The 22,034-nt window shown below is 42.1% G+C and overlaps 1 protein-coding gene across 10 annotated transcripts in view; it reads right to left on the reverse strand.

Moving 5' to 3' along the window:
* ZMIZ1 (zinc finger MIZ-type containing 1) overlaps nt 1-22,034 on the reverse strand; it is a 364,045-nt gene that overhangs the window by 154,762 nt on the left and 187,249 nt on the right. For all 10 annotated transcript variants that reach the window (XR_008236824.1, XM_052798271.1, XM_052798268.1 and 7 more), the window contains one exon: nt 11,543-11,652. Coding sequence is in view for 9 of the 10 variants with exons in the window: in XM_052798271.1 (XP_052654231.1) it covers nt 11,543-11,602 (60 nt within the window). In the remaining variant the exon portion in view is untranslated. The remainder of the gene's footprint in view (nt 1-11,542; nt 11,653-22,034) is intronic.

Below are 22,034 nucleotides of genomic sequence, written 5' to 3' on the forward strand. Positions count from 1 at the left end.
AAATACTCCTCGTGCCTCACAACACCCCCCCCCCCCTTTTTAAAAGAATGGTATTTTTGATTATTTCAACCCAGAGAAATACTTTTTGTTATTAATATTCCTCGTTATTCTCCATAAAACACAATGCATACGAAGAGAGGTGCCAAAAGGAAATAATGAGGTTTAGTGTTCTGATAATGTACATATTTACTCTGGGGTTAATCCTCAGACTTCAGCCAAGTTATTCCTAGTTTAGACAACAGATTCATCTACGAGTTCTGCAAAATCTTGCAACAGCTCCAGAATTTCAAGTGATATAAAACCCAGTACCAAACCCGTTTTTTCCAAATCATGAGCCAGATATTCAGCATGCCATAAATTTTGCGTAGAGCTCGTGACATTTGAAATGCATGTATACAAGTCTTAAGTTCACATGATCTGCTTGCTATTTTCAGCTGCTGGCATGCAGGTTTTCAAGCCTTTCTCCACAACAATAGAAGTTAAAATTCTCATATGGTTGTAAAATCTAGGAATTTAAAAGTAAAACAAGACATACAGCAGTTATCGAACTTTGCATATAAAAATAAGGATGCTCAAAACTATTAATGCAGAAATTATAGTTCTTTTGGAACTAAACCAATTGATACTGGTTGAGGAAGGAGCTGACCCACTCTCTTCTACACCTACATGACTTTTCTAACCCTGGTGCATACCAGCTCTTGATGGGAGCCTTGAGAGACAGGATTTGGTGTTCAGGTGCTTTGGCAGATTCTGCCAGGCAATTCAGACTTTTTTTTTTGTCTATCTTAATATTCATCCACACATGCCTGCAATCAGATGTAATGAAAATGCACTGTTGTACTGAAGTAGGGCGAAGAGGGGAGTAGGAAAGAAAGGTACCTGGAAAGGGAAAGGACAGAGAGAACAGAAAGAGATTACATGAAACAACCCAGGAGCAGAATTACTGTGGTCCTGCAAGTTGGGCAAAGGGCGTTCAGCTCCCAAACGAAAACTAATCACCTATCTAAAGAATGTAAACAGGATTCCTGGTCAGACACCCTTGACACAGCGTAACCAGGGGGAGACAAGGTTGGTCTCTGTATTACTCAGCACACAATTATGTTCCCACTAGACCTAAATTTGATAGCTCACTCAGCACCATAAGCAAGCAGTAGAGGACCTGTGAATCAGCAAGGGTCATTTGCTGTAATACATTAATAGAGCCTTTATTACTTCAAAACCTGAGCAGGCTCCGTGAGTGAGCCCAACCACAAGCCCCTCTCCCCCTCCTATGCACAAGGCCTCTACTTCAGATCCCCATCCACCAAGAATTCTGTCTCCCTGGCGTGCCCTCCACTGGCTGCAACAGAGCTCAGGGGGTGTTACAGAAGTACAAGACATTAACCAAGGATACGCTTTAAATGCAGAAAATGCCATAACTTGAAATAAGTGGTTTCTCTTTTATTATTTTTTTGAGAGTCAAGGGTGATTATACAAAGGCCTTATCCACAGGCAGCTATGCTCAGTATATGAAAAACTCATCCGTAATGAAGATTCAAAACAAATGGCCTTTTTCTTTTTCAAGAGGATAGAGGGGAGTATTGAGCTATTTTCTGTCTTTTGGGAGTACAATTTTTGTTTATCTGGATATGGTTATATATAGTTCAATTCTCTGCAGTCCCCTTCAATATCAAAGATTGTTTTATTTATCAAAAAATTAAAAGGCTCAAGCTGTGCATTTTGTATTCAGATAATCCCCCCCCTCCCAATTTAGTGTCTGTGAGATTGAGAGATCCCTAATTAATAGAATTATCTTGCACTTACATGGCTCATTCCATCAGAGGCTTTATAAATCTTTTATTAACCTCACATTTTGAGAAGCACTAGATACGCTGAGAGAGATTAAAACCATGTTAGCCATGCCTACTTATAAAAAAAAGAATGAAAGGGAGTCACCTTTGCCCCATTTGTCCACTGCAGCTTCTTTTTCAAAGGAAAACAGTAAATACTGAGCAAAGACCGCTACCTCTTTATCAGATGTTTTAACTACATGAAAATACTGGGTGAGATGAGCAGGGGAGTCAACACTAAAGACAGAAGATCACATGCTAAACAAATGAGAAAAAGAACAAATAAAAAACACGAGCGTCACTGAACTGACAAAAAAGCAAGTTGTCCAGTTGTGAGCTGTAAGGGAACAAAACCTGTACTAATGCAGATTTCCATAGATGCTTCTCTCATACACTTTTAGTATAAAGGGTGTGTATAAATCAGTATTGGTTTCAGAAAAGGTGAATGCCTGGTAATTGAATAGCCTTGTTCTGCTGCCTGAGTCTCCTATACCATGATCTCTGTGAGGAAGATTGCGCATCTGTATGTGCATATGGTGGAGGAAAGGAAAAAAATTGCAACCTTGCCTTGTCCATTAGTTTTACAAAAGCGTTAGAGGTGGGTTCAACACCCTGATCCTCAAGCACCATACACAGAAGCTAGAAGACCTAAACCAAGAATCACTCCCTAGCTCTGCTGATGAATTACATTGCCATCTTCCTGCTCTGTACCTTTCGTATCTACATAACTGCAGTATATTTATGATATACTTTGATATAACTTTGTGTTATATAAGGGAACAGGCAGCAAATTAAACTTCTTTGGTCATAAACCCATCTACTGCTCTTCCACTCCACTATCCCCTGCCCAAGAGGAAACTGTGACTTAGGGGTCTAAAGGCTGTGATCCAGATCCGACTGAAGATGGAAATGGGGCACACTAATGGCAATATGTCTTCTTGTTAATCTATCAATAGACGGAACAACAGTGCCCAGTCCAATCTTTGTACCCTTCTTACCACCAGCACCTGGACTGCTATTATGCCAGCTGAAAGCACTGAGAACAGCACGGTTTACAAAAGGCTCAAAATAATCAGAGGGCTCTGAATTATATTTCCTTAATCACTCACAAAGTGTGATTCCATGGGGAAAAAAAGTCAAGAAACAAAGGTACAACTGTTTGCTCTTTCTCTAAGGCAATGCTCAGTGATACAAGGCTCTAATCTATCCTTAAATTTCCAATTACAGCTCAACTGAATTACAAAATCAGTTTGCCTAACCAGTTCACTCACTCTTCTTGGCAACTGAAACAAGCCATCTTCCATTAGTATCTCCCTATTATAACACGCTAGCATAAGATGTCTCTGTATGTGACTACAGCAAGGATGCTGAGGCTTCTTTAGCTTTATCATTCCAATAGACGATGGAACAATATAGGAGCTTTCTTCTCTAATGCCCTCGTAATTTTCAGCCAGTAGTTTCAGTCCTAAATATCTCAACGTATCAAGGAGTTAATTTTCTCAAAGCAGTGCCCAAGCTCTTTCCCTTAGAGTACTGTTGCACTATTAGAATGTCCTGGTTTCAGCTGGGATAGAGTTAATTGTCTTCCTAGTAGCTGGTACAGTGCTATGTTTTGAGTTCAGTATGCGAAGAATGTTGATAACACTGATGTTTTCAGTTGTTGCTCAGTAGTGTTTAGACTAAAGTCAAGGATTTTTCAGCTTCTCATGCCCAGCCAGCGAGAAAGCTGGAGGGGCACCAGAAGTTGGCACAGGACACAGCCAGGGCACCTGACCCAAACTGGCCAACGGTGTATTCCATACCATGGGACGTCCCATCTAGTATAGGAACTGGGAAGTGGGGGCGGCGAATCGCCACTCGGGGACTGGCTGGGTGTCAGTCGGCGGGTGGTGAGCAATTGCACTGCACATCATTTGTACATTCCAATCCTTTCATTATTGCTGTTGTAATTTTATTAGTGTTATCATTATCATTATTAGTTTCTTCTTTTCTGTTCTATTAAACCGTTCTTATCTCAACCCACGGGTTTTGCTTCTTTTCCCGATTTTCTCCCCCATCCCACTGGGTGGGGGGGAGTGAGTGAGCGGCTGCGTGGTGTTTAGTTGCTGGCTGGGGTTAAACCACGACATAGAATAATGATCTGAATATTTACTTAAATTGCCAATGGTTTTCATTGAATAGGCTTATTTGTTCCAGACCTGTATACCTCCCTTCTTTAAAAAAAAAAAATCTAGCTTCATAATGTCTTTTAGTAGAATATTAAGTGAAGGATACAGGCAAAGTGAGGTGTGTACATAAATAATTCTGTGTTGTGAACCATTTAATAATTTGAGGTACATATCACAGCATTTTGAAAAGTTTGGGTCAGTGGTTTTTTTCATGCAGTTCTTACCATATCAAGGTGTTTTAAAGACATTAATGAAGTATTACAACATCACTTTACTGGAAGATTATTGTCACTAGTGCATCCTTTAAAAAGAAATAACATTACCCAAGAGCATAAAGTGAGTTGATAACAAGGGGGAAAAAAAAAAGGCACTGACTGAAATTCCTCTGACTTATGTACTGAACCAACTTTAAAAAATGCATTAAAAATAAATCCATTTATTCATTTTCTAAATTTCAGGAGAATAAATGCACTGATTTTGAAAAATAACCAATAATCTTCAGTATACCCTATCAAACAGCAGCATATTTGTTGGACATATTTTGTTTTCCAATTAATTTTTTTGACTTGAGTAATTTACTTAATGATTGTGGTTTTTATAGCACTTTTAATCAACTGTCTTAATCTTTATTATTTTAATCTCTTAATCTATGCAGAGATAAAATCTCAAGGTGACTATTTAAAATGACCACTATGATACCACTGTGGAAGATGTAAAATTCACATGACCTATTCTCACAGGTCCTACCAGCCAGCTAGACACTACTGAGATATTTCAAAGTCAAAAGAAAAAATGCTTCCTCATACATCTTTTTAATTTGCATGTGCTTACAAAACTGCCCACAGCATGAGCTTTGTGACCTGCCTATGTATGATGTTAACAGCTCTTCTTGGGTAGTGCACAGAAGCAATAAGGAGCAAACCACCAGTGAGGAGACTTTTCCTTTGTAGATGATGGTAGTGGTCTGCATAGCTGAAGGCTCTTGGTGTTAAACAGTACTATCACCACTTCAAACAGCCTTTATAAAAACTCCTTCTGCTTTTACAAATAGGCACAATGGTCCTTATGTGCAAATGCTGTATAAGTCACACCTGCTATGGATTTGCTGTTGCACTAATGCACACAACAGAATGAACTCAAGTAGCAAGCGCATACGTATGAAGGAAGAGCAAGAAATTGCATGACAGAAGCTAGAGACATGTTGCTAGCTATGTCACGTGTTTACTGCAGAGTTTGACCCAGCTACTGACAAAAAGGACTTCCTGTGCTCATCTGAAACCAAGATGACACCATAGATCCAATTTACAGTTTTCTAGAATTTTCAAATGTTCATCCTTATTTACCAATAGGCAATTTTAAGCAATAGGCCAGATTAGTTGCACAGAAAAGAATAAAATTGTTCTAAATACTATGGATACTATAAGCTTTAAGTGTAAGTTTAAAACATGGATATTTTCCTTTTTGAAAACAGTTAACAATACTAACATCCCAGCTCTTGAGGACAAGTGCTGCAGTGAAACAAGCAGCAGAATTGGGAAGGAAAGAAGTGTACCCACACCAACTTTACCAGCTCGTCTTAAAAGATGATGGGTTATATTCCACCCACTGTTCATCTCAGATGAACAAACCAGCCAAATACTGCGAACTTCAAGAAAGTGTTTTCTTCCCCCTCACCTCCAGAAGCGCTTCTAGCACTTTGCCTCTTTGCTCGTTCCCTTGTGGCTTCGCTGCCTGAGCCAGAGCAGTCCCTACCAGGATGCAGGATCTAACAGGGCAGGAATGTTGATTGACAAGTCTCTAAATGGAGTAGAGGAGCCAGGAAAGCTGGTCTGCTGTCAGTTTTTCCTAAACATACTTAACTCTAGCACAGGAATATTCCAACAGACTGAACACGAAAACAGACAAAGAATTTGCAGCTATGGGTCTCAGGGTTAAAAAAAAAAAAAAAAAAAAAAAAAAAAAGAAAAATATAGCTACTAAGATGGCATTGATGGACGATTTAACCAATAAGCTGTAACACTTGAGGCTCATCAAATGTCTTTTTATGGAAAAGAAAGGGCTTTTTCACCATTAGCCTTACTGCTATATGTTATCGCATATTTAGCTGCTAAAAAAAACCTGTCACACTTATATGGGCTACAACCAAAAATATGTATTCTAAATAAATGCACCCTTCTTAAGATTACTTCTCATTTTCAAAGTTCTTCAAGAAAGAAATTTTCATGAAGCTTTATTAAAGCCTTTTGAGCTGTAATTTCATACCAGTCCATATTAACCAGTCCAAAATACATTAAAAATGACACGTTTAGGACTGCTGAGCATTTACATGAGTCTGCAACAATAACATTGAAGAGCAGAAGAATTAGTTCAAACATTTCAGGGCTTAAATGCTAACAGTTATGTAAATATACAAAGAATTCTATTTTCCTCTGAATTGCAAGCAACCAAAAACCCAGTTGCTGAATGATGAAAGAAATGGGCCTGCTTGTTTCCAATTTGAGCAAGAAAATGTCAACAAAAACACACAGCAATTACAACTTTTAGCATATCTTTCTGAATGGCTGGGTAGGCGTTATAAAGCATTGCAACTGCAGCAATTCAGCAAGCTTTCTTGACAGAAAGAGAGGGGAAACACTAATCTGTTTCTAGAAATCAGCTATGTGATGTGTGCCTCCAATTAAGTGGGGTTCCCCAAGTGATTCAGCATCATTTGATGATAGTGTTCAATGTGTCCTGATGTACCGTGACACAAGCAGCAGAAACAACCTTCTTTGTTCCCACCACAGTCAAGTACTTTTGATAGCAGAGAGCCTTTTCATACTTCCTTTTAACCTGTTACTAAAATTTCAGCACAGCTTTAGTATGTACCCTGACAACCATTCTCAGCACGGCAGGAAGATATCACGCACCTATTCTGAAAGGGGTGGCTTCCTTGTAACTTAAACATAGAAAGATTTTCTCCATCTTCTATTTTTCAAGAATTTCAGAAGAGATGTATAGAAACCTTACAAACTGACTGACAGCAGAGACAAAAGGTATGAGTCCCTAGATTTAAAATAGCTCTGTTTTTAAAGTGGACCCATCAGGGTAAGAGTAGAGAGGAGATGTCATGCAAACCACTGATTCTGCCTGCTATTTGCTTGTATCACATAAGGAAAATAACGGACAGTATTTGATTAAAGCCATACCTCTGGTCTGTTATGAAGAACAGTTTAAGAAAACCAGTCAATTCCCTGTCAGGACTTCCTATGCAGTGGGAGCCAAGCTGGCTCCTTCAGAAGGCTGTGCCTGGGCCCCTCAAATTCAGCTCTGTACCCGCCCCACCCAGCTCCCGCTGCTCCAGAGCTCCATGGTGGATGGTGCATTCGAGCAACCTAAGCAATAAGTACTCAGCAGATAAACAGATTATTATTGCAGCCTTGAATAAGGCAGTGCTCAGGAGCTATCAGACCTTTACTGAGCACAAAATAATTTTGTGGTTTTTGTTTGTATGGGCAAAGAATTAATAAGTCTGCATCCTGAAGATCCAGCCTCCTTCATCGTACCCTGAAGAGTCTCCTGTGTCATGACAAACTAATTGCATGTGTTAAGGGAAGCCTGTTACTTTGGCTTTTTCCACTGTACATCAAAAAAACCTATGTTTGATTTTAAAGCAAATAACACTTAACAAATACTGAGGGAATCCGCTACAAAGAGACCACACAAGCTGTTCCAGCCTTCCACAGAAGTCTGGGGCTTTTTTTAAGCATAAATACACAGCCACCTCTTCAGTTTGCCCTTTCATCTATTCTGAAACACTTCTTAACACACACACACACACACACTTCATTTCCTAACTAGCTGATCATATACAAGTTTTGGGTTTGTAGCTTTAAAGTGCTAAAAAAGATGAAGGTAAAACACAGCCTTGATCCTGGAACAGAAGTCAGCAAGGATATTGTGGGTGTCTCACAAGTCACAGAGCTGGGAAGAAAGAAGCCTGTCCTGACCCTGTGTTGAAACCTGATCTAGTTAGAGGCACATGGATTACCATTTATAGTGTTTCTCAGGGGCTGGGGTGAGGGGCAAGGAGGGCGGCAGACAGCTTTTGGTCTGGCTGCATGAGCTGCCAGCAAGGTTATAAAACATGCAGATGCTGGGCGCCAAGGAGGGATAGTTTTCCTGCCCCTGTTGCAGTGCACCTTCCATGCCACTGCTGTGTTAACCACCCCAAAAGCACACGTCTCTTGAGAACAGCAGTACTGTTTGTTCACAGGCTGGGAAGAAAGGATAAAAGACTGGAGACCAGGGAAGAAAAGGCAGGCAGATTTTTGTCTGACCCTGCAGTTAATCCCCCAAATTGGTGAAGATGCATTGATACAGCCATGCAAGGTACTGCTTTGCTCCCTAAACCAACATGCACATACGAGTGTGCAGTCCAGTTCTCTATGGGTGAACTGGAAATTACTCTTTGTGGTACCACGTTAATTTTGCCAGCTAATGACCTGTCTCAAAGAACAAGGTAAAAATGTCTCCAAGGTGGAAATTTATGACACTGTGCCAGAAAGGCGAGTCTCCTCCAAAAAGCTAGTCAGAGTTGGTTTCTGTCTCTTGCTCCACTATGGCAAAGGTAACAGCACAAGATTTTCAAACTATGAAAAAGCAAAGAGCAGACTCTATGCTAAGTTCTTGTTCAACAACAACAACAAAACAAAACAAACAAACAAACAAATCAGCCATTCCTCTCCAACAAAACCACAAGTATTGCCACTTTCACAAAAAAAGCTTTCTGCTTTGTATTTCCTGCGTTCAGCCACTGTCTGGGTTAACTACACATTTTCATGAGTTGAAAACAAAAGCATCCCTATTCTCTTATTCAGGCCTATACAGAACGAAGGCACCGTGAATTCACAAGCATGCCCAAGTAGGAAACCTCCTTGTCAGGCATCCTTTGCTGTCTGACAGAACAGAGCAGCTATGCAAGCATGCCCCTGCCCACCAGAAAACCCAGAGCTGTCTTCCAGACAGGATCAAACGAAACCAAGAATGCTCCACAAATGCTGTGAAGTCTGACCTTCCTCCCTTCCCCTCGGCCTTCATCGCTGAAGAAATATCGTAGCTGCATATGTAAACCAGCACTATGTATAAATGAAGTAGTGGTTTAACTGACAGAGTACTCATTACATAGGCAAAAATATCTCTTTAATACTGTAAGAAGTGTAATTTGATATTCTTTTATCTAATTAAAATAATACAAATTCTTTATGTACAGAAGCTGACAGCTCTAGAAAAAGGAACTGAGCAGCATCCTCCATTTGTCTCCACTCGATCTAAAAGTCTGTTGTTACAGCTGAAGGTTAAATTGTTCTGCAAGTCACTTCATTCTTCATCCTATGGGCTAGGATGGTCAAAAAGGACACAAATTTGTGCCAGTCAAGGGCATATTTTTTCTGAACCAGATAGTTGTTGAGAAGAAACAGGGATGAAACCCCCAAATTCATATTTCCCTCAGACCTCTAAAGGGCCATGAGATGCATTAACTTTCTCCACAGAGTGATGAAGGAGAGCGCCACCACAGACCGAGGTTAGATTATGACCAGCAATTCTGCAGGGACAGATTGCTATTTCTGCTCCAAACTAGCTTTGTTTAATTATTCTGAAATCCTCTCTTATACAGGAAACAGAGAGAAAAATCAGCTGGCTTAGGTATAAATGCTATTCTTTTTTTATATTCCCCAAAGCATATGCATGGCCAGACTTGCAAATAAACACACATTTTCTGTTCTTTGCATTACTACACATTCTAGAAAATAGAAACTTCTACTAATATCTAGGCAAACATGACCAAACATAATGATGGAGACTGCTGAAACTAAGAGAACGGAAACATAATCATAGAATCATACAATATCTCAAGTTGGAAGGGACTCATAAGGATCATCAAGTCCAACTCCCTGCTCCTCACAGACTACCTAATACTAAATCATATGACTAAGAGCATCATCCAGATGCTCCTTGAACTCTGACAGGCTTGGTGCTGTGACCACTTCCCTGGGGAGCCTGTTCCAGTGACCCTGACCCTCAGTGAAGAACCTTTTCCTAATGTCCAATCTGAACTTCCTCTGATGAGACCTCAGTTCCATTTCCTTGTGTCCTATTGCTAGTCACCAGAGAGAAGAGATCAGCACCTCCCCTTCTGCTGCCTTTCTTGAGGAAGTTGTAGATAAAAGAAAATAAAACAAGTTTTAAAATCTAGACCAAGCCAGTACTACCCCCATGCTTATTTTTTATCAGTTCCTTTGATTTAGGGTGCTTGTGTCTACAACACAAAGAAATCTGTGAACAGAGAAATGCTGTGCTCCCTCAAGAAGCAATATGCACATGTCCCACAGCAAAAGTAGGCAGGTAGGTTTTTAACTTAGTTAATACAAACATAAAACTGAAACAGCAGGACTCTGGCCTCTAAACATGCTGTGGCCTGAACTGACAGAGAAAACTGCTCAGACAACAGGGAAAAATTATTTGGGAACATTATTTCACGGAATAATGTCCTTCTGTTTTTTCAATGTAATTCAGAAAATTTCAACCAGTTCTGAAGAGATGAACTTTGGAGCTCATCTCATGGATCCAGCTGGGATAACTAACCTTCAAAATACCTGTATGCAGCTTGCATTTATGCACCTGTTTGCTGCATGCATGCATTGGTTTAGAGATAAAAACAGGAAACATCAACATAGGAAACCATTCTCTTGCTCACCTCCTCTACACAAAGGACCATTGCTATGAATTTTCTGTAAGGATTCTTGTATGCAGAGAAGAACGTATGTGAGGGGAGGATACATGCTGTCTGCAACACCAGAGAGCAAAGCTCACTGAGAAAGGTGAAGCAGGGAAAGATGGCATTTGCTCATTCTATCCTTCCCTTGGTAGTTTCACTTGGTTATAAAAGCATTTGCAAGCACAGTTACAGTGGGGAAATCTGTAAATGAGACTTAGATTCCACTGCCTTTCAGTGAATTGTAAGGGCCCTTCATCTTCACAAACAGATGCTTCTGAAAATTTTACCTTGCAAACGGAAGTTTTTACATCTCCACACAAACCGATTAACCCGAGCACTTGGAGTTATGCCAACCATCCAAGTTCGAGTCTCCAGGCAGTGCAGGTCTCAGGTCAGAAACTGGATTAGAATCAAAACTGGCCTGTCAAAATTTTGGATTACTGTGCTTGGAGCACAAGTACAATGGCTGCCTGCTGTGACACCTTCAGGACAGAGCTGGCAGGACTGGCACCACTCTGCTTTCAGCTGAGACAGATTTGTTGAGTCTCCAGGGTGAAGATTTCTTAGAAAGACGGAAGGGAAAGCTTGGCTTTGGAGGTTTATACACCAGCTCTTGCAGCAGATTCTCTTCTCTTCAATGAGATTAACAAGGTCTCATCCCTACCACTCTCCTCCCCTCTAAAAGGCAAGGATATTCATTAAGCAACAGGTAACCATAATGCATAACACGCCTTGCCACACAATACACAATGCTTGTCTAGCAGCAATGATCTCCGCCTTCAGCTTACCTGTTTTATGCACTGCAGCCGGTCATTGGTCTGCTGTATGTGCCTGTCCATAGAATTCATTTTGATTGTCTCCACTTTCTTCTACCTGAAAGCCATTAAAATCCCTCGATCTGCAAGACAAAAAGGACAGAAAAGATCACTGAGCACAGTCCATGCACTTCTACCACCTAAACAATCGAGCAGACCCACTTGCAAGAAACCCAGAGCACATTGCGAGATAAAATAATAATAATCCCAATAACCATCCCAATGATGGTCTGGCTTTTGCGAGGACAAGGGCATGGGGATTCTTCCCAATCTTCCTCTGAGAGAAAATATCTCCCATAAACATTAAATGAATTGGATAGGGCACAGAATTACATGGCCCAAAATAACACAAAATGTGTGTTATGAGGACTCGATTTCTGTATTGAAAGTAAAAGCAACAGGTATGCTTTGGACTCTCTTCCAACTAGCAGATCTATTTAATGAGCTCTTGAAATGGCTGAGATGACAGTGAGTTAAAGACTGGGATTCACAACTTAACCAAGACTTTCAGAATGACTAATGATTCCAGATGCACAACGTAGCGTATATGGAAAAGGCCTGATGTTCAGACCAAAGGGCTGAGCAGCAGCTCCTGCCTTATAGAAAAATTGGGCTCTTCAAGGTATCCATAGCTGAACAAACTACTTGTTACTTTGGGAAAAGCATGTCCCGCACTCTTTAGGCCCATCTCTAACAAACTGTGTAACTTAAGGCAAATTAAAACTTCCCTGTGACTTTAAAAAAATCTAGAAAATGGAAGTGAAGGCTCAGAGTAGTGTTAGGAGTTCTAATTCATGTTGCTACAGCTTTATATAATCATCAAATGAAAACTGGTAACAAATTATGATGATCTAAAGAGCAAACTTGCAGTCCCCTAAGCCCACAACTGATGCTCGTCATGCTGAGTTATGTTTGTGGATACAGCTTGGTACACACTGGTGCCATCAAAATGAGCCCTGCTCTGTGTATTCGTTAACTCTTTCAGAGCCATGCTTTACATTACACTCCATGATCACACATAAGTGGCTCTTTGTCAAGATAATGGTATGTGTCTGGAATCAAGAACAACGCCTGCAAGAGGGGGAAACGGTAGGTGCTAAATCAACATGCACGTATCATACTGAATTCACCATTTACCTCTCCCTTACCCCTGTGTTCAGACTGGGGTAAGGGGTTAGCCATAGCACAAACAGCTCTAGTGATCTGAAAGGCAGGAATGGCCAAAATGCCATCCAAACTTGGACCAAGAGCAAGAAGCTAAAAGTAAGCGTAAGTAAGCCTCCTGGTGTGGGCATGGTTTGCGTTTCACTGGGCCCCTTCCACGCATTCCCCCTCTCTGGCCTTGCCTTATAGTTTTCCTATAGATGCAGAACAGCAGATCATAAAGACAGAAGCCAACAACTCATCAACGGTTGCAGTCCACCAAATGGTTTGCATCATGACGTCTACTTATTTATGTTTTAAGTAGAACTGCATGAGACTCCAGCCTGTACTTAGTAAGCTGTTCAGTTTTAAGTGCTTTTTTCTAGAATTCACTTCTCAGGGGCACGGAGATGTTTCACACATACATATGTATACTCTGCCATTCCAATTACTTTCATGGCATCTAAAATGGAAATGAAACCATAGATACTGCACATTGGAACGTGAAAACAGTCTTTGCCTACAAATTCCCATATCCTTTTACTGCAACAGAGCAGTACAGTCTAAGAAGTTGTACCCTCACACTCACAAACAGGGAGCGGGCACAGATTCAGAAATACATAACCAAACACTGTATTTACATAAAACTTTATACCAGCACAAGCAAGGTCCTGGACTCATGCAGAAACCTCTCCCTCATGAACCTCTTCAGTGGCTCTGAGCAGTTTGTTATTCAGAGAGCTATCCATGACAAAACTCTTTTCCACTCCCTACATACATGAGAGACAGCAAATTTTTCAGATAGTTGTTTGGTTAGAGAAGTGGGCCGCTCACCACTCCTACACGACTCAGCATCTCAGTTAAAGCACCTCTACAAGTCCAGCACTGTCTGTACTCAACCCCCAGAAGGAGAAGAGTATTCCCCATGGTGGGAACCCTGACTGCACAGCTGTCACGGCGAGACAGACTCCAGACCACAGCATCCACGTGCATCCCACACACCCAAGCCGCCCGAGATTTCTGTGACTAGCTGATAATGTTCTTCCATGGCTCCTGCAGGATTAGACTCCAGGAAAGAAATTTTTTCTGCTAGACAGCTAAATGAGGTCTCATAACAGCAGCTCAAGCTCCTCATCTCCACACTCTAGACATAAGAGGGTTCAATAAAGCACTCCTGTCAATAAATTATAATGCTTATAAAATGGAAAAGCCAGTTTCACATACAAGTATTATCGTTTGATTATGCCACTGCCACCTTCTCAATAGCAAATGCCATCCAAAGGTCCTCTAGCAAATGTAAATTGATACATTTTATTAAAAGTAAGGCAGTCTTATCCGCCTGTAAGACCCCCAAACAGACCTCAGCAGTCATGAAGTTTAATCTCTCAGTGGACAGCAGAGGTATTTATCAAGAGATAAGCTAGCCCAGACATGACACCACTTCAGTAGTGATCCATCTTACAAGCTGGGACACATTATCTGCATTTTAATGGAACATCAGGACAGATAGAGAAGGGCATGCTGAAAACAAATACAAGCATATACCTGCACATAGATTTTTGTTGAAATATTTGGAGAAATGCAAACTGAGGCTTTTTTTTTTTTTTTTAAGTAGTCAGGACATTTTTGCTTAATGAACCAGTAAGGAAAATACCCTATTTCTGGTTGACTTTGTAACACAATTTTTGTCTATTTTGGCATTACCTGTTTAACCTCCTCAGTGCCATACAGTCACACAGCGAAACTGGGAGCCAAGTTGAAAAGAGCATCTATCTCAAGCAACAGATACATAGACATACTCTGTACTGCCAGAAAACACAATTCTCAAGTAAAGTCAGATACACCAGCACTCAGACTCATGGCTAGCGGCATCAGTAGCTGCTTCTGGTGTTACTGGCAATATACTTCAGGGCTGGGAGGCTGCAGAGAGAATTCACAGAGACAATGACAACAACTTGCATTCATGTACTGTCACTGCCAACAAACTATCCTGCATGTTGATTTATGAACTGTACATACAATACCACACCAATTCTCTGCCTTCCACGTAACCACAAACAAAACTGAAGGTTGCTATCAGCTACCTGAACCACAGCTTACTATTGTACTTGTCCAAATTGTCATTTCTCCCACACGGCATAGCTTCTCAAAGCCCGTTTGGAAAAGCAGAGGGCAGAGTGCACAAAACTAACTTGCATGACTGAGCAGGGGCCTGACAGGGCTCTTGGAGGCAGGACTGGGAGCGCAGTCCCCTGCTCTCCTACACAGACGCACCATACAATTTCTGTCGTAAACTGAGCAAATTCAGTCACAAAAATAGTTCAGCTTTTAACACCCAATGGCTCCCACTGAAAAGCGGTCTCTGACTCTCATCCTTGCCCTAGTAGCTAGAAGTATTTTCACTTCCATTCTCAACTCCACTTGCTCTCACGTCACTAATGCTCTCTGGCTAAAACAGTCTTTGCCCTGCCAGGCTCCCTCCACCTTTTCCCCCCTCACTGCATGGACAGACACCCACCAGCCCTTTACCACCGCCAGTGTGCTACTTTCACCAACGCAAGCTCATTTATTCTCTTCTAGTCAAGAGAAGCCCCTCAGTCCACTAACTCCCCCAGGCAGTAAACATTTGTTGCATGAACCAAACAGCCAAAATTGTACATATGAAGCCTCACCACATACAATGACATTAACACGTCATACTTGAAATATCCTGCCTCATGCCCTGCAAGACTCATTTTTACCTTTCTCTCAGATACATCAGAGAGCATCAAATAGAATAATTTTCTTCAGTGACCATACCAGTTCTAAGTCATTTCTGCTATAAAAAACGCAGAGCTCATTAGTGGGAAACCATTATTATCTGGAAATTATTCTTTCATAGACCTCAGCAAGAATTAAAAGATTAAACATGGAAAGTGAAAATTATCATATAGATCTGCAGTTTTACCAAGGCAGAATAAGCATTTTGACACCAGACCATTTTGCCTGGAAAAAATACCAGCAGAAGTAAATTTCCAGTAACTATACCTACTACACAGGTACTGCTGTACACTGGTATAGTTCCCCATGTGCACACCCACATCCTGAATTAAAAAAAAAACAATGCCTTTTCTGTTGATTTCACGCTGTTTTAAAAGTAGCAACAAGATCACCTTACTTAAAAATAGTGGTGCTTTAAGATACTGGGCTCTGCTGGCCTTTCTGTAAGAGCAGACCTCTATTCAGTTAAGTGCTGAGTGCTTGTCAGGTCAAAAGTGAAAATGACTTTGCAGGGTCCCTCGCTAGCCTCTGGTGTACCCGCATTAGAAACCATGCTAAGATTCAGGTACTGCGAGCAGCTCAAGAGACAGCAGGGGATGTTGCTGATCAGGATTAAGGGTACTGGCAGAGTGGGATAGAGAAAGGAATTTTACCCGGTGCTTCATAACAGTTCCCCTCTGTTTGGTGCACACATTAGCCAGAAAGGTCGTACGCTACTGCCTTATATGCTAACTCCATCCAAAAGGATAAACAAAAAAAGAAGTGTTTCCAGCACCTTCTGGTAATTCAGCAATAAAAAGCCCCGTTCTTCTGCTGTCTTTTCTGAGGTAAAGACCCAATCTCTTTCTCTTAAAAAAAAAAAAAAAAAGTGAATTATTCTTTGCTTTCCTTCTTCCCTCCCCTCTAGCATGCAAGTTTATAGCCCTAGGCAGTAATTAAAGAGCCCTCATTTACATATTTATGACATCTCAAAAATGGAGAATGTGGTTTTTTTAAAGGAACAGATGTATAGACCTGTTAGACTTTTTTTTAACCCTAAACATACTGAAACTTTTTTCTTAAACCATTACTACAAAACCCTCTTCAATACTGAAAAAAAAAGAAATTATGTAGTGGCTATAAGAAAAGAGAATTTCACAGGCTTCTGCTACACTCTGTGTTGGTTGAAAGTTCAAGTCGGGAGTTTCTAGTTATTGTATCAGAAATTAGACTTCCAGTAATGCATTTAAGAACAATATAGTAAAACATGGTCCCCACCAGTTCCTACGGCAGCCTAAACAGCCTCTTAAAAAAAAAAAAATCAACCATTTCAGCACTGCTTCAAAACACTGACATATCTAAAAACATACTGCAGTTTGAAAGTAAGTGTGGTTTCAGTTTTGCTTTGGGATGAGCTCTCCTCACGGCCAGGGCTGCCATCCACAGCCGGGACCAATGGACCACAGAAACCTGCTCGCCTGTGGCCAAGGGAGGCCTGAATCACCAACTGAAACAGGCCCAACCCTCTCCCCGAGTTTAGAGAGACTCCTCAGGTGGTGCTTTTTGCTCTTCCTCCCCTCTCGCACGCTTTCTTCCCTCACTGCCGCGCAGAGGCAGAAGCAGAGCAGAACCCACTGGAAACATATCACCTGCTGCCCGGCTGAGGGTGGTGCAGGCCCCACAGCCTGACCAAGCCTAAGCGCTGCCAGCCGCCCCTCACCTGAGCATGAGAGCGCCATTTCTTGAGAAGTCATGTCTTTAGTAAATAATCTTTCCACCAGAAAGCCGATTTGAGAGCAGAGAAGGAAAGGCAGACTTTCCAAGGAGACAGGCGAGGCAAGGAAGCAGCTGCAGTGAGAGGCGTTCGAGGGCCAGCAGCACCGAGTTACGCTGGGTTTCTGTTTCCACAGGGGATCAGCACACCGCCAGCCACCCTTTGGGGAACTGTGGCTGCTATAATTAACAAGATCTAATGTGGAGCCACTTCAAACCACTCAGTGGAAGAAGGACATGAAAAAAAGACACACAAAAACCCCTTATCGGTCAAGAAATTCCTTTTTTAACACAATCGAGTAGGTGAGAGGAAAAAAATGAAGAAAACTGTTCCCTACGCAGGAATTCAACGTAGCAGTTTTCAAACGTCCCTCTTCCCCTCCCAGGCCCATCCCACCATACAACAGAAGTTGTTTAATGCTGTTTATTCAGTCAACTAAGACCAGTAGCTTCCTGCACGTCTCCAGTGTGCTGAGGGTTGTACAAGAGGGTAGCCAATTTTTATCTAGCAAATGACTTTGATCAAGAAACAAGCCAAGGTAGAGCGAGGGCAGGAGAGGATCGCGCTGGCTAACGACTCTGGGAGAGTGCGGGGCAGGGAGGCCGGGGCCACAGGCCCGCAGCACCGAGGGGGGCCCACAGCACCGGAGCTGCCACCAGCTGGGCGGGAAGCGCCAAGCGAGGCCGCAGGCAGGTAGGTGGTGGGCGCCCGGCCCGGGCCGTGAGGAGAAGCCGGGGCCGCGGAGCTCGCTCCCCGCCGCGCCGGCAGAGGGCGCCGCAGGGCCGCGCCGCCGCCCGCCCGCCCGCCGCGGGGCGCTGGGCCGGGCCTGGCCGCCGCCGCCCTGAGGGAGCGCGGCAGGGCCGCGCGGCGGAAAAGCCGCGTTCCGCCGCCTGAAAGCACGCATCCCTGAGGAGACGGGTCAGGAATAGCCCAGCAGCTCTCGGGAGCCTGTCACCTCCAACGATAAATTTAAGAAACATCAGTAGTTGCCCCAGCGCCCGGTCCTGGCGGCAAAACGCGGCAGTCCCGAGCCAAAAGCCATCGAACTCCACTTGACATTTTCCGTAACGTTACACATCCTTTAAAGAAGTTGTTTCTTGAACTGTCAGAACATACCTCTGTGTCTACACGCAGATGAACACTGTTCATTGCATATAATTGCATTAATTCTCCTTTTCAGTATTAGGCTAGTGCCCTCCTGCAGCATAGCAAAAAAACGCGAAACACAGAGACCTGTAGGCAGACCTCAAAATGCAAAGGTATGATGCAGCTCAGCACGTATGCATTTATATAGGCACAGATACACAGGCGTATGTCCTCACATGGTAGTAAAAGGTCTTAAAGTCTGCTTTTCAGTAAGAGAATTTTCAAAGATGCTCTCAAAGATCATTTTCTGGAAAAAGTTTAATATCTATCCATGATGACTATTTTATTTCCCCTGCTAGGTATGGTACTAAAAAAAAAAAAAAGTATCAAATGTCAGGTGAAAGGCCATTTTAATCATTAAACACTGGAAAAAGGAAGTTGTTTTAATAAAGCTTTATTTACCATAGGCTGCTAAACAGCTACTGCTGTTGGCTTTGAGCTATTAAAAAGGGCCAGATGTGAGACAAAGCAGCATTTGTTATGCTGGGTGAGGAAGAATAGATATTTGTGCTGTGCTGCTTTCCATTGTTGCTCTACAAATGTGCAGTAATCCCCAGAAGACTTTCTATCATCTTTGACTGCGAGAGGGGGAAGATGAGCGAGCGAGCGTGCGTGTGTGCGTGCGCTGCCAGCAGGCACAGCTTCAGCGAGGTGGGAGCGGGTTCTTGTAATTTATGGTGGCTTGAGCTGCAAGGGCTGGCAGTTTTGTCGGGTTTAAGGAAGCTGTTTCCGCAGCCATGTGCTTGGGAACATTTTTATATACAGAGCCTATTATATGCAGGCATGAACAGCCAGCCAGATACACACAAAAGCAAACCCACACATGCTTTTGAAAAAAAGACAGCATGACAGCTTGCATAAGCAAGCCTGCTGGACTCCTCTGGGAGGAGGAGCGGCAGTGTGCAGAAGTTGTTCAATCATGAAGCACATCTGCAGCCCGATTACAAAAGCAAAGGTGGTAGGGCTAGCTGGAAGTGCACACATGGCACTGGGATATGACCTATGCTTAAAGTATAGACATAAAAATATAAAAAACCCCACTGTATAAGAATGGTATCGCAGGGACATAAAAATATCACCTCTCTAGCAAAGGAGAGTGCTCATTTGAGCCTGGACAAGTTGGTCACTGGCCAGTACTAACTGTAAAGCACATGAACTGCCTCCTGCAGTGGCAGCCCTCACCTCCAGCCCGCTGCCTGAAATAACTGGTTCCCTCAGACCGAGACCAGCATCTGCAGATCCTAGTTTCGGGTAATTGCACTGCTGCATGCTTATATTACAAGGTTGGCTTCCCTGCATTCCACCCAGCTCCTAGTGTCATCAGCTCTGTCAGCTTGTTATCTTTAGGGAGAGCAAGGAGGGAAAGGACACTGCAGTTTAAAACAGCAAGAGGTAATAACACAAAATTAAAGGCAAAAGTGCGTAGAAGTGTGCTCCTGGGGAGCCAGGGCTGACAGACCTGCTGTAGTGCTCTCAGAGGCTTTGCACGCTCCAATATAGACAGATCTGCTAGAACAAACATTGACAGTTCCACAGTAGAATCCACTGATCCAGTGGTTTATTAAATGTACTGTAGCTTGCAGGTAAGAAATGCTAATCCTCATCGGGACAGCTACAAGCAAATGAGCCATCCCTAAAAGCTTGCAGGGTTGCACTCAAATAATTTCATAACCAGCGTCCCTGATCACTCATACAACAGTGCTGTAAAAAAACCCTTCCTGATAAATTGCAAATTCCTAAACTGAGACAGAATCTAGCCTCTCTTCCTACCTTTTGGGCTCAGTGGGAGGATTGCAAAGGAAATCAGGTGAGCATAAGAACTGAACAGGATTTGCATTCTGGCATGTGGTGCTCGCTTATTTACCTAATGAAAGCTCATTTCTTTCAGAGGTTCTGTGGTAAGATGTAAAGTATTTGTTGAAAATTCTTTGTGTTTGCCTACCAAATACTGCAATATGCATAAAGTGTTGCTAACATCATCTGGCTCACATGCATTCTGGGGGCTGAGCCTACAGAGTTGCTACAAAGAACGTATATGAACTGTAAACTTTTTCCTGCTCTTGCTAGACATCTATCAGCTACTAAAGAAAGCCAACTGGTTTGGACATAGTCGTCCAAGTTATTTGCTTAAAACCTGAAAGATGAGCTACAGAAGGCAACCTAATATAAGCATTTTCTAAAGGTCCAGAGGAACCAGGAACAACCCAATCGATCTGTACAAAGATGGTCTCAGAAGCAGGAGACAAGATAGAGATGGCACTAGCAGCAAATATTTTTAACAATTTAACAATATCCTATCAAAAAGTGAAGATGCTATTTTGTATTTGCTATGCTCCCCTAACATCTCTCTCGAACCAGACAGCCTGCTACATAACAAACAGAGGTCAAAACCTCTTGGGCCAGCCCAAAGAAACGCTCCTAGCAAGAAACATCTCAAGCCCACTGTGAATTAGAAATGAGAAGGATTTGCATTCTGACACTGAATGCCCTCTTACTTATCTGATGAAACTAGGCATGTTTTGGAAGTTGAACTGTAGCATTTGAAGGAAATTGTCTGCTGATTTCTTCTTGTGATAGTGTATCATCACAACTTACATTCCTCATTACTGGGTGGCAACAGAAAGAATGTAACAATCCCCCATCCCCAAACTATATTGCACAATAAAGGAATGAGGATATATTTGGACTCCTTTTTTTCCTGTAAGTTTAGCATTGAGAAGAAAGCATATAGTCAAAGTAGACAGTAATTTCTCTTTACAGTCCATAAACATAAGATTTATTCACCTTTTCTTTCATCCTATGAGAGCTAAGAAACTGCTCCCAAGACCGATGATTTCTGGTAAGCCACTCCTTTGGAGAAAATCACTCAGGGAGAGGGAAGGAGAGGAGGAAGAAAAGCAGCATTACCTCAATCAACAAAGTCTAGAGAACAAAGCAACTGAATAGCTGCTTTGGGACACAGGCTCTAATAACTTTGATATCTGCCATTATCCTGGCCTGTTCTGATGAAATTTAAGTAAAGATTTACCCAGCTTCCCAGAATGGAAGGAAGATAAATTCCAGGAGGACCAGCAAAACTTGTGAAGGCTCAATATAGCTGAAGAAATAAGGTAGAATTTGGATGGATGTGAATTTTTGTAGCCAGAGAAACAGAGTAGTTGCTGGCAGCCAAATTATATTTTCTGCACTGCTTTCAGTGGCTACCCAAACATGGCTTCTCTCAGACTCTCCACTTACTTTGAATTATGACAATTCAGTGCTGAAGGGTGCCATTTCTTTAAAATAATTTAAACTAAAGATATTGGACATCTAGACACAACAAAACTACAGTTTTGGTGAGCTCTGTAGTCTATTATCATCTTCATTGTAAGGCGGCTGATTGGAGATCCATCCATATTAATCCATCTGGACCTGTAGAATACACATTAAAAACCAAGGCATTTCGTTTTACTGAATTGTCCTGCAGACAAACATCCAGTATTTCAAGTCACCACCAAATCCTAAATTATAACAAACCTTGCTGACAGTCTGGGTAAAAATGATCCAGGATTGGACAAGCAAAACAAATGATTGTGTATCCCTCAAGGAAAACTTTTTTGTACATATGCAGTGAAGCGTTGTGTGAACACAATATATTGGGAGGCTTGAAATGTGACTGCTATT

The sequence above is a fragment of the Harpia harpyja genome, chromosome 10 (genome assembly GCF_026419915.1).
Source record: "Harpia harpyja isolate bHarHar1 chromosome 10, bHarHar1 primary haplotype, whole genome shotgun sequence".
NCBI lineage: Eukaryota > Metazoa > Chordata > Aves > Accipitriformes > Accipitridae > Harpia > Harpia harpyja.